The sequence below is a fragment of the Rattus rattus genome, chromosome 15 (genome assembly GCF_011064425.1).
Source record: "Rattus rattus isolate New Zealand chromosome 15, Rrattus_CSIRO_v1, whole genome shotgun sequence".
In the NCBI taxonomy this organism is placed as follows: Eukaryota; Metazoa; Chordata; class Mammalia; order Rodentia; family Muridae; genus Rattus; species Rattus rattus.
Genome location: NC_046168.1, coordinates 73,744,101 through 73,757,637, shown reverse-complemented (window position 1 = coordinate 73,757,637; position 13,537 = coordinate 73,744,101). Strand labels below are relative to the sequence as shown.

Sequence of the window (13,537 nt, the reverse complement as noted above, 5' to 3'; positions counted from 1 at the left end):
CAAAGGTAGGAAACGTGTGCAACGATTTGGGAATGAATGTCTTTGTGATGAGATTTGACTGTGCCCAGGCCTAAGGAATTCAAACACACGAAACGTGTACACATAGAAATGCTCACAACCATGGCAGCAGGTATCTACAGACATGAAAAGAAAGCGTTCTAGAGTCTAACACGTTAAAGCCTGCCTAACTTCTGCTCCTCAGCTCTCCTCCTACCAGCTCTGTCTTCACCTCAGGAAGGCTGAGGTGTGTGATGACCTCCCAGGGGGAATCCGTGTAGGAATCTTACCGATGCAGATCAGTCCCGTGGAGCTGAGCTTGCTCCCAGGTGAGCACTCGCAGTGGAAAGAGCCCAGGTTGTTCCTGCAGGCCCCATTGACACACGGGTTGCTCTCACATTCATTGACATCTACAACCCAGAAGGAAAAGATTCCGTTAGAGCTGCCATGTGTTTCTGGAAAATATTATTCCAGCAAAGCCAGACTGTGCCAGAACGTCTGGTAAACTTGGCTCTTATAATTTTAATATGGATATACAAGGCCTAAAGTGAATAGGGAATGCAGACATGTGTTCCACAGCACGGATAGACCTCGACATGACTAGAGACTCAGTAGGACCATAAGCAACAGCCTGTTCAGAAGAGGGTTCAGCATGGGCGCCTTCTATGACTCTCACTACATACAGTCGATCTGTCTTGCTCTGTTGAAGGTTCTAAGCCCAGGTGCAATTATCAGGCACAACAAAGGTTATTTATTTCTGACACTTACACTTCTGTGAAGCTTTGAAGTCAAAAGCACACACCAACATTGGCTTTAGTTCTGAACCCTTAGAGGCAAACCAAGAAAAAAGAACTGGGATATCAATCCTGGCTACAGAATTCTCCTCAGTTGTCATCCACCATTCTCTTTCTTGAGCCCTTTATAGCTGCATGATTAGTTAATGAATTATTTTACACAGCCAACTTTGGTAAGATATAAAATAGGAAAACTGGGGCAGAGTGGGCAGGGGGAGTTGCTCAGTGGTAGAGCACGGGCCTCAGGCCCTAAATTCAATCTTCAGAACTGTTAGAAATAAAAAATTTCAATTACACTCAACAGAACTTTGTAAGTACTGCTTGTAGCCTTAAATCAAATAATACATCAGTACTCTAAGCAAATCCTGTTGCTGACAAAAGCAGACATCATCACAGCGCACCTGTATTTCTTAATAGGAGAATTTCTCAAGGTTATAAAATTAAGTCGCCCAACACTGGAGTCAATAAGAGATAACACAACTCTGAGTTAAAATGTGAACAATAACATTGAGGACACTTTCTATACAAATTCAACCACCCATTTTTCGGGAGTCATCATCGAGCTCTCGTCTCCCCTTGCTAAGTTATTCCAAACATGTCAACATCCCTCTAGGTTATATAGTAGAGTTTCTTCGATGCCAAGGAGACATTGCCCTCCATACATAGCTCTCTACTCTAAATATTGCAGAAGGCATATAAGTAAAGCTGGAAGGTTCTAATTCTTGCCCCTGACTATCTCAAATAAAATGTAAATAAACCAGTTCTGAAAGGGGGGCAGGCTCAGAACTGATTGCCAGCCAATGGGCTTAAAATAGCTGTTCAAAACTCTGTGTGAAAGGACCAAAGGCACACTGATATGGGAGAGGGAAATGTCATGGAAGCCTAACTGTAAACAAGAAACTAGAGGCACATAAGGAATGCTGAGAGTCAGGAAGAAAATGATGACTATCTGACACTAAGTGGTCAGCCTTAAAATTATATACATACAAGTAACATATGGACTGAGAAGGTTATATTTATATATTTAGAAATACACACACATACACACACCACCACCACCACCACCACCAACCAACAACAACAACAACAACTAAAGAAACAGGTCATGGACTTGACAGACAGGTTCATGGGAGGTGTCAGAGTGAGAAGACAGACAAGGTAAGAATTATATCGCTGTATTTTAATTTAAAAAATCTATGTAGAGAGATTATTGCTACTTCAGAATGACTGAAGAGGTGCTCAGGTGTTAATTTAGCTCTTGAAGTATAAATTATTGGGGGGATACAAATACATTTTGTATTCAGATTGTTTGCAGTAGAAAAAGACCTCTTGCTAGGGAAATAAAAATATTTATAATAATACACTAATTCAGACATAAAGCTTTTTAATGAAAGCAAATGCTCGTATGTAATATTGAAATCCTTCCACGACCATCCAAGAGCAAAAGAAACTAGATGTGCAGGAAACAGGCAATCTGTCTGAGGGTATTCCACACTTAATTCTCCAATTAATTCATGTGTGAAAAGATGTCCCCAAAAGAAAAGTGCCCATGTCATAGTTTTACAAAGATTCATTTTGAATTAAGCAATGGTGAACTCAAAAACTATAAACACATACAGGGACAAGTACAAATATCAGCTATTTAGTTCTCCCTTAAATATGATGTTTTTTATGGTATAAATGTCATGGAACCAGAAATTGAAACAGTTCACTGTACATTTCTGGAAATAAACTTCAAAGCACATCTGGTTTACATTTAACTAGTTATGTCACTGGAAACACAATCTAAACCACAGGGCTTGATGTAAAAAATTTAACTTTCAGACTCTCCAAGCTCAAGCAAAATGAAATAATTTTTTTTTTGTAACTTCAGCCTAAAACACAGAGGAACATCCTGCTTATTGTTACTGTTGTTTATTATATATTTAAATTAATCTACTGAAAACATGAATTACACGAACAGAGAAAATACATACACAGAAAACCGAAGTTTGCAATGAATCTGGTAATGATTCGCTGTCTAGCCCTTGGAAATTAGAGAAGAAAGAGTAGAGGAGAGAGAACTCGGGCTGACAAATTGACTGAGGACGATGGCGGAAGTCAGGAGACTCAAGGAGAGAAGAGGTGAGTAGCCTCTGGGTCTGTACATGTGTAGTATTTGGGGGGAAATCTTTTGATGAAACACAAGTAACATTGTGTAAAAAATTTTGGGGGGAAAAGTTTTCTGTGTAAATCTGTTTTTACTTTTAATTTCCACCAATATAAGTTTGGAGCTAAAATATTTCTCTATTATTTCATCCTTATTTATATACCATGAACTTCTTTCCTATGAATGACAGATGAGAGTCATTTCCATATCAAAGGCAAGGTTGAGGTTTATTAAGAACAAGTGTCCCTTGAATAAAATAAGTCAAGATGTCTCTCTAACCTTTCTTGTTGGTTGATTTGCCAAGGAAGCGCCTTAAAGGTTATGCGGCCACCCAATATTTCACTATTAAACCTCATTCTGTCTTTTACCTGTTGGGCAGTTCACCTCTCAGTACCTTCAACTCCATCTCACTTGCTTTCACAATTCAGCACATATGTCACAGAACCAGACTCCAACCACTGGGTTTCCATTTTATTCTCAAGCGATCACCAGAGGGTATGGTTGGTACGGTGGCGACAGAAAGGTTCAACAGACCCAAGAATGCACAGTACTGAGCTGCTTGGGAGGACGTCTCATCTGCTCTTACTTTTTACGTTTCCTGAGATGTAGATAAACCTACCCTACAACAGAGGACTGAACTGGTACAGTGGATAAAGGCAGCAGAAGTGCGAATACCCGGGGGGCTTGGGTGTGTGTGTGTGTGACGCCTGCAATCGCTTACCTCATCCTTTTGTGGGGTGGGCGTGATGGGGGAGGAGACAGGGACAACACAGGGATCTGACTAGACAAACTTTTCTCAGAGGTTGAAGGGTAACAGGTGTTAGGGGTGAGAACAGAAGCCAGAGACCGGAAACCTTCCCAGGCACTGCTGAGGAGCCCAGGCTGGTTTACTGACAGATGCCCCTCACTCTTAGGAAACCCCATGACCATCTGTAAAAGAGAGGTCAAGTACTCCAACCCAGGATCGATGGGTACGTCCTGCCAGACAACCAGGGAAAGGTTACCTCAGTTTAGGAAAATGTGACTTTATGTAAATGACTGTTTTCCTCCCCCCACCTTTTGGTTAATTACTGTTTTTCAAAGGTTTCCCCTCCACACATACAGCTCAGCCCAAACTTAGAACAGCGCTCTGTAATTGCGCTCTATTGACTTCAGCTGAGACGCTTGTTCAATGGCCCTGACTTGTTTCTATCCACAGGAATGCTTTGAAGTTAAGAAGACGATGAAGAGAGGACGTGAAGCCTCCATTTTTTTTTTTTTTTTGCATAATAACGCTATTGCACTTTTCCCAGCTGTGACGTCACAGAGGGACAAGTCCACCCACAGAAAAGGGAAGGGTTATTCTGCAATAATTAATAGGAACTTCCGTAAAACATGTTACTATTTGGAAGTTGTAACTGGGTTTGAGCATATTATAGGAGTGCCCTGCAGGCCCACAGAGTGTAAAGAAACTACAGGGGGATAACGAATGCTAGTTAAGGAACAGATTATTCTGAAATACCACCATGATCAAGAAATTAAATCATGACACCATAGCATGATCCAGATACCGAATCATGACGTCATAGCCTCATGCACTCATGTCATAGCCCGCATCTCACTGAAAACTGAGAATTTCTCAAGCACTCAACTGTTTCCTTAGGCAACTTGCACTGTGTAGAAACTCACAGCATAAAAGAAGTCTTAAGATATCAAGCAATGGTCTGCAAAGCCAAATAATGTCCTTTAATTTGTCACATGCAAATGATAATTTTAATAGACTATTTCAGCATGGAATTAGTTTCACATAGGCTCCAAATATTTTTCTGGGTCAAGATTTTGACACCATCAACCATCTATTTCATAATAAAGGGGCCAACGGTTGAGTCTTTTTGGAATGAGGCTTTGTAGGTTAATGTGTCATAGTGATTTTTATTTAAAGGGTAAACCAAGCGAACAAAATCAGATATTCTATTTTAACGAGTAAAACGAAAGGGTTCTCTCTCTGTTGGTTTTTCTAACTGCTTGTGGACAGACTGTGTGAACAGAATGAAACCAACGGTGTTTGTAAACCATGTTTACATGAATGCCATTTCCAGAACTTCCAAAGCCGTGGACAGAGGTCATAAAACAGGGACAACACCCACACACGTGCTTTGAGCACATTGGTTCCCTGTGACTGATTGACATAGGCTAGGGCTAGAACTTGCCAAGTCAGGGAAGATAGTCCTTACCTTCGCAGGTCTCTGTCTCTGTCCGGAACACATAGCCAGGAGGACACGTGCAGCTGTAACTGCCGGGGGTATTTCTGCATAGGCCATTGTCACAAAGCAGCCTGTTTACCAAGCACTCATCAATGTCTGCACAGCCAGTGGAAGACAGGAGACGGAAATGGTTAAAGGCATCATTCACAGACTCCTCATGCTTGACTTTTCTTTGTTTTACTGTCCCAGACTCTCCTCCTCTCCTCTCTGTCTCTTTATACCACACTAGAGCAAACACACCCAGTGCTATTCAAATGCTACGTTCTTGTGCTGGTGAATGCTTTAAAAATCTTCTGAAGTCCTTGGGAAATGCACAGGACTTAGTAAGGCTCACTACTTCTTTCTTCTTCAGTTATCCTTCCTTCCTTCCTTCCTTCCTTCCTTCCTTCCTTCCTTCCTTCCTTCCTTCATTTCTTTTTTGGTTTTGTTTTATTGGAAACAGACCTCACTATGTCGCTCGGGCTGGCAGCGGATTCACTTCCTGTGTGCTGAGATTACAGGCGAGTTACACTGCCTTCTTATCAGCAAGTATAATTACCAAGAGGAAGAAACAATAACTATGCTTGGGGATAAAGAGTTCCCTTTACTCAGGTTATGTATTTTACTCGTGCAAACCATTGTACTTTGTCAAATGGTACAGCATCATCCCGATGACACTGAAAACGGAGATCAGAAAATGACTTCACATAGCATTACCGTAGGCAGTATCACCTTTTTGTTTTGGTTGAGTTTTTCCCGCTTTTATGTTTTGCTCTGACTCTGACTGTTAATATGAACTTTTAAATTAGAATTGTACAAACCCAGTCAGTTTTCTATGAGGGGTATGGCCTCTAGAAGTCAACCATTCTCTAGCGGATGGTCACACAGCCATGCATATATGCACAGCACAGGGTGGACTTGACATGTAATTCCTTTTTTTTTTTTTTTTTTTTAAGGAAGGTAGGAAGTTGGAAGGAGGCAGAGAGTAAGGGGTGGGTGTGGGAGAGGCTGGGGGAGGGGCAGGAGATGTGGTTATGATCAAAACGCACAGTATGCACATATAAAATCGTTAATAAATTAAATAAATATTAAAAATAGAACTAATTCCAAATGAGGTCACATCCTGTGTTATTGGGCTTTAAGGTCTCTGAAGCACGTTCGTTGAGGGATTCAGTTCAGTTACCTGAGAAATGGGTAAAGGATGAGTCAACCATTTGATAAGACTCACGCGTTTTTATATTATGTGTATGGATGTTTTGCCTGCATGCATATATGGTTACCATTGTGTATGCAGTGCCTATGGAAGTCAGCAGAGGGCATCACTTGTGAACCACCATGTGGTTGCTGGGAACTGAACACCGGTCCTCTGGAAGAGCGACCAGTGCTCTAAACTGCTGAGACATCTCTCCAGGCCCTTCATTTATAAATTTTAACAAAACCACACACTGTGAAGTAGTACAGTCATGTCACCTGTGCGCAAAGTGGGAACGCCCACAGAATTCCCCTGGTTTTACAAGGCTCCCACTCACGTGCTCACCTCAACACTTTAGAGGCTAATTTGGAAGTGCCTTTGCTTGTGCTGAATAAAAGATGGCTTAGGTTGTATTTATTTATTAAGATAGGATTTCCAGCCCAGGCTGGCCAGGGACTATGGTAGCTCTAGAGATTGAATTCTCAGCTTCCTGCCTCTCGGGTTCTGGGATTAGAGGTGTGTACCACTACCCTTTGGTTTATGTGGCGCCAAGGATTGATCCCAAGGCTTCCTGAGTGTTAGACAAGGTTCTCTAGCACATTTGCCTGCTTTTAGAACGGTTTGATAATCTTTGGCTGGTACCTTTCCCTACAGATGTTCAATCTATTTAAATATGTGATCAGAGAGTATTAAAAGTCTATCTGTATACATCTTAAACTCAAGGTCAAATGGATATATTGAGTAATAAATCCATCAGTAGAAACCTAGAATGTTAAGTTTCTTTATCCGCAATCATCAATTGATAGGTTGTAAAAGCATTATGGGTAATTTGTAAGTATTCCTTCTAATGATATATTTATTAATTCTCACTTTATGAAAAAAGAGTCAGTTGTTCTGTGGGACAATTTTGATTCTGTCCAGTATCATAAGTGTATAAACCAATAAAGCACTGTTCATTTTGTGTTCATTTTGTCCCCTTTCCTTCTGCTGAATGCAAGTTACACAGAAGGGTTTTTTCCTATTATAAGTTGAAACAGGGGCACACTTACTTCTGCTGTCACATTTAGGCACGTGGCAGCAATTAGTGGTTTCTGGATAAAGCTGAAGTTCCTCCATTGGAACATCACCCTTTCCCCAACTTTACTATAACCAAGAGTGTTAGTTTCTGAAGTCCATGTCTCACTGGAGACATTTAGGATTAAAATAAGTACAGAGAAGCAATGGGTGAATGATTCACTCATTTGGGAGAAGACTATCTTAAGTAACAGTACACCAGCGAGTTTGACGCTGTGCTGCAGAACTCAGTCCTAACGACTCTGTATCCATACGCAGTACACAGGCGATGAGGGGAGCTATGGGATGTCTAGTTTTCATCATTAATTGTCGCTTCTTCTCTTATCCATGGGGTCAGACAACATGGATGGCCCTTGTGCATAGATCTCCGTGACTTACCAATGCAATTCCTTCCCGAGGCGTCCGGCTCATAGCCGCTGTTGCAGTTACACCGGTAGCTGCCTCGCAAGTTTTCACAGATCCCGTTGGCACATATGTCAGGATCCAAAGCACACTCGTTGATATCTGTGTGAAATATAGCGTGGTTAACACTCACAGACACCTGTTTGCAGACTAAGAAAAGGATCTAGTAAGGAACTTCCAACACGTGAAATATCTAACTTGGAAGACCTACAATTTGCCTTTTAGGGGATAAAAAAAGGAAAATAAAAAGAAGAAAATAAAATGGAAGAATACAATACACTTCACTGGTAAGTCAGAAAAAAAGAAAGGCGTTGACAGCAGCCAAATAATTAAGTCATGTAGTATGTCTATATTTTTGACAAAATTAATAAAGAACATTTACAGGCTGTTGGCTCAAAATCCAAAGGAAAAGTCAATTTAATAAGTATTTACAGCCATCTAATTAAAACATAGAAATTTATTAGGAAGGCCTGTATGATTTTATGGTCACTGGATGTCCCTGCTTTGTTCTCATATTTAGCAATTACCTAAGGAATAGGATACGCAGTGTCTCTCACTGTTGATGAGTTGGAATGAATCCAGAAGACACGTAAATATGGCTGCTGACAACCCAGGGATTTACAGCACACCACGGACACATGAGTGCTGTGTCGCCAGTGCCCGTGAAACAAACACATAATTCCCAACAGGCAATAGGCTTTAGCTGGAGGCCATTGAGGGGGAATCCTCTTCCTCTTTCCCTCCTTCACCTTCCTTCTTCTCCCTACCCCCCTCCTCCTCCTCCCTACCCTGCTCCTCCTCCCCCACCCTCGTCCTCCTTCTCCTCCTCATCAACAACAACAGGACTGTGACGCAAAAATCCCATTCTGTTCACTGTGATCAGATTCTGATAATGGTTGTTTATAGGAATTGGAATTTATAGGAATTGGTTATCTACACAACATCTGTATAACCCCAGCACCTGGGACAGGGCAGGAAAATCAGGAGTTCAAAGCCAGCCAGGGCTTCGAGACTCCATCTTAAAAAGGAAAAAGGCAATTAGGAAGACTTCCTTAGAAACTCTCTGATTATCTAGCTTTTCGTTTTGCATCCGAGAAAAAAAAAATCCCTGTAAAATTCTACCTCTTTCTTTGGTTTCAGATCTTCATTTAAAACTTCACATCACATCAAACATTCTCCCCTTCTCAACACAGGAGTATTTTCTTCTCTATCTGAGTTTTCTTAAAACATAATGCTAAGTTTGCAATAAGAAAACATGAATGAATTCTACAGTTGGACAGAAACATCTTGGTGGTTCTAAAACACAGTCTAATTTGGGGAGAGCATGTCCCAGACTTGATCCATATCATACATCTCTAGAGACAGATACCTTTCTAGCTGTGTCCGTATAATCATGTGCTATAGCACTGTCTCAAATAAATGAACACATAAAATTACAGCTGTGGGTTTTTAGTAACATTCTCAATGAAGCAACTTTAACCAATAAATATTTGTCTATAATGAAAAGCAGTCACTTGTAAAATGCCACTTAACACCGTCTAACTTAACAACCCTTTCTCCGTTTGTGAATTTTCACTGTAAACAACCGTATCCATCTGAGAACCAGCAAGCGAGATAGCGATATTTTATAATCACAAGTTGAGCAGAATCACCTCTTCCATCCACAGTGATGCCTACGCCACCGCTACAAAGACCATGGAACTCCGCTGTGTGAGAAAGAACAAACAGGAAGTCAAGCCACGCCCATGCCACACCCACTCATTAACATAACAATGGAGAAGTTAAACTCAGCCATTAATATAGCAATGACACAGAGAGATGTTATGCCTAGCCTGTTCCATAACTCAGTTGTTAAAATAACAATTTTATGTACATTCATTTTAATAATGGAAAAAATCCATTTTCTGGAACATAATTGTCTTAAGAATTCTAAAATCACAGAATAGTATAAGAAAAGGCAGGGGGGTTGTTTATTTTTTGAACCTCACTGGACTTAATTATTATCCAAAGAGGCCCATCCCAAGCGTGAATGAACAACGGTCGACCTCGATGGATGTGGGACTTGACAACATGAGGTGTCTAGATTTCAAAAGATCCAGTCAGACCGTTCTGTATTTGTAATTCCAACAGTGGCAAGTACAATGTCAACCTATTTATACTGTCAGGTAACAGTCCTGTATAAAATCTGGGCCTTGGTCACAGCAGCAAATACATCTTGTTCACCGTGATCACTGTGAAGTGAGGCTCACAACCGGAGGCTGCTGACTGCCTGCTTCCCATGATGATATAAACTCCGCTCTTTCTTCCTCAGTTCAGAAGACAAAACACTCTAGAGTGGGCGGAGTCCACTGTTGAATTTCCAATTTCCCTTTTTCTTTTATTGGGTAGTTTATGTATTTACATTTCGAATGTCCCAGTCCCCCCTCCCATTCTCTCTCCCCCTGCTCCTGTGGGGATGCTTCCCCTCCCACCCACCCGATTACCTGAATTTTTAGCAGGGCAAGGCTGGCAGGGCTCTCCAAAACCATAGTCTGGATTAGCACAGCAGCATTCAGACTTGGTCACTGCACCCGGGAAGGGCCGCACACACACTCCTTTCTTGATTTCCCCATAGCAGGTGCTGCGCATATGCGTGTCTAGTGAAGATAAAGGGATTTGCCATCAGAGACTAGAATGGAAGGCTTCTTTCACCTAAGAGGTTATGCCTTGGGAATGTTCGAGAACATCTGCCATTTTCTCTTATTTCCCATCTTTAGCATCTTCGAGGCTGGGGAATGAACAAATGCCTGTAGAGTAAAGGGACAGCTAAAAACATACCAATGACTATGGTCCCCCGCCCTACCCATCTGGAGCTTTCTGTGCCACACATGTGTCCATAACCCCAACCATTCTCACAGATCTTTCATTGGCTAAGGATATAGCAACAGTTAAAATCACCACTTTGGGCTTTAATCAGAGCTTGTCTTGGCCTCGGACTGGCATTGGACTCTTGTTTCTATTTGAGAACTTCTAAGGAGCAACAAAGATCAGCTGCCTTGAAGTAACTGGAGAGCTGCCTAGGAGATCTCTTGCTTTGACTTCTTAAATTAGCGAGTCTTTCTTCTCAACCCGAGGATGAGTTGGTGACTATGTTTTTAGTCTCCAGTATCCTGGCTCAATTAAGAGTTATATTTTAAAAATGAGCTGATCATGGTGGCACATGCCCTTACTCCCAGCACTCAGGAGGCTGAGACAGGAAGATCTCTGTGAGTTCAAGGCTAACCTGGTCTACAAAGTGAGTTCTGGGCCAGCTACATAGTGAGAACCTGTTCCTTTAAAAAGGACTTTAATGGGTTGATGTTTGCCAACTGAACACAAGCTAGAGTCATCAGAGAGGAAGGAGTGTTAGTTAAGGAAATGCTTCCATGAAATTCAGCCATAATACATTTTCTCAATTAGTGATCAGTGGAGAATGGGCTAGCCCATTGTGAGTGGTGCTATCCCTGAGCTGGTGGTCCTGGGTTCTATAAGAAAGCAGGCTGAGCAAACCAGAGGGAGCAAGCCAGTGAGCAGCATCCTCTGTGGCCTCTGCACCAGCTCCTGCCTCCAGGTTCTGGCTCTGCTTGAGTTCCTGTCCTGATTTTTCTGTTGGTGATGAACAGCAACTTAGAAAAGCTGAAAAAAAAAAAACCTTTCTTCCCCAACTTGCAGTTTTAGTCATGACATTTTGTTGTAGAAAAACAAAACAAAACAATTTAAGATACAAAGTTAAGAAAAAGAAAACAATCACTTTCTCCCTCTGGCACCTTACTAAAGGGGCTACGCAGACATGGTCTCATGAAAGAGGTCACTGGAGCTGAGAGAGAATAGGTAAAAGGTCAAAGTAACAGACTCCCAAAGGCCCAAGTTGGGATTCAGGGTAGGTTTGAGTGATTTCCAAGGTGCCTCTTTCCCCTCTATGCCAATCCACATCCCTAAAAATCCCACTCTCCTTCATTCCCTCACCCCCCAGCCTTATGAAATAATTATAGTTTTATGAGGTAGTAAACAATGAATTATTTTTTTAAAAAACTTGGAACATCTTAAAGGCCAGAGAGGCAACAAAGTTTCTAAGCAGTAGAACATGGTGATTTCATCAGAGATAGCCCCCACTCTAAGCCCCTAACATTGTTCACAAGTTGTAAATAACTGTATCTATTTCTTAGTGTGTGTCTTCTAATGCTTTCTTATGCTCTCGTAGTTTTTAACCATTAACTCTATCAGAGTCATAGCTCTGTTAAATGCTGAGATGTTTGTTATTCCCGAGTTTATCGTTCTAACCTTGAGAAGCACAGTTTTGATTTTAAGTAGGATTTCTGTGAGAGCTTTGTAAGGGATCAGCACGGTCAAAGTTATTTCCATTTTCAGGACAAGAACATGCAATGTACACTTTTTCAAAAGCAAGTTGACTGGGCTACGGAGATGATTCAGTGGCTAATGGTACTTACTTAACTGCTTTTGTGGAAGACCTGAGTACAGTTCCCACAATCCTCATGGAAAATTACAACTACCTGTTGCTTTAATTCCAGAGGATCTGGCACCTTCTTTTGGCCTTAGAGAGCGCCTGCATATACATGGTGCACACAAGCTCACGAAGGTACACACATGTAAAGGTAAAAATAATAAACCTAAAACAGTGAAAGAATAAAAACAAGCAGACAAAAAGCTGTGGAATCTACCACTGGAGCAAGTGAATTACACACGAGTTTGTGTGGTTGACTAAGTTATTGAGAGCACTTGATACCAGAAGGTCCCCAAGAAAGAGAGCAGCATGATTCTTGCGCGGGTCTTTGGACCACACCCACCCTGAGTGCAGATCTCCGTTAGATGATGTATCTCAGATTACTACACTCCTAGCTTACCAACGGAGTAGTTTCTAAAGTTAACAGGAATGCTAGCTAAACATTAAGTGGGGTGCCAAACAACAGTCAGGAAATAAAAGCCCCAGGGGGGAGCAACCTTATTTCTTTGATCTTTGACAAGGACAGTACTATGATCAAGGGCTCCAAGATAGAACTTCGGTTCATATTCCCCTAATAGTGTAACCGAGTCACAATAGGAAAGACAGATGCCATCAGTGAGCTTGAGAATGAGATCACAGGACCTGTGTGGGAACTGGGTGGACCAGAGTCATATATGCATTCAACACACACTTATATATGTATATATTAAGATATATATCTTTTACATATAATTTGCATTTTAGCCTGATTTTTTCTTTAAAATGAGGTAATTTTGAGAAAATTTCACCAATATGCTAACAAATTTTAGAAACCGCTAGCAAAATATGTATGGATGAGGAAATACTCATTTTGCATTATTTGCTTTTTAGTGTCAACTTTACTACATAAGACAGCAACTCCTAAGACTCACCCTCGATATGATGCCGTTATTCTAACCGAGTAAAAGAAAAAGTACTATTTTGCTTTTAAATGAGATTTTATTTTTATTTTTAATTACGTGTACACGCACACACATATGTGCAGGTGCCCATATGAAGCCAGAGGAGGATATCAGATACCTTGGGTCTGGAGTTAGAAGGGGATTGTGCCAAAAACGAGTGCTGGAAATCCAAGTTGGGTCCTCTGCAACAGCGCTATGAACTCTTAGGCACTGAGTCATCCCTGCAGCCCCAGTATCGTCTTCTTATTAACTGTCTGCTCTGAGCCGACACCGTACAATGCTTTAC

General features: G+C 41.3%; 1 protein-coding gene across 1 annotated transcript in view; it reads right to left on the bottom strand.

Moving 5' to 3' along the window:
* Fbn2 (fibrillin 2) overlaps positions 1-13,537 on the bottom strand; it is a 207,062-nt gene that overhangs the window by 76,413 nt on the left and 117,112 nt on the right. Inside the window, 5 exon segments of the mRNA XM_032885839.1 lie at positions 288-407; positions 5,154-5,279; positions 7,807-7,932; positions 9,483-9,536; positions 10,314-10,466. Coding sequence (XP_032741730.1) covers positions 288-407; positions 5,154-5,279; positions 7,807-7,932; positions 9,483-9,536; positions 10,314-10,466 — 579 coding nt within the window.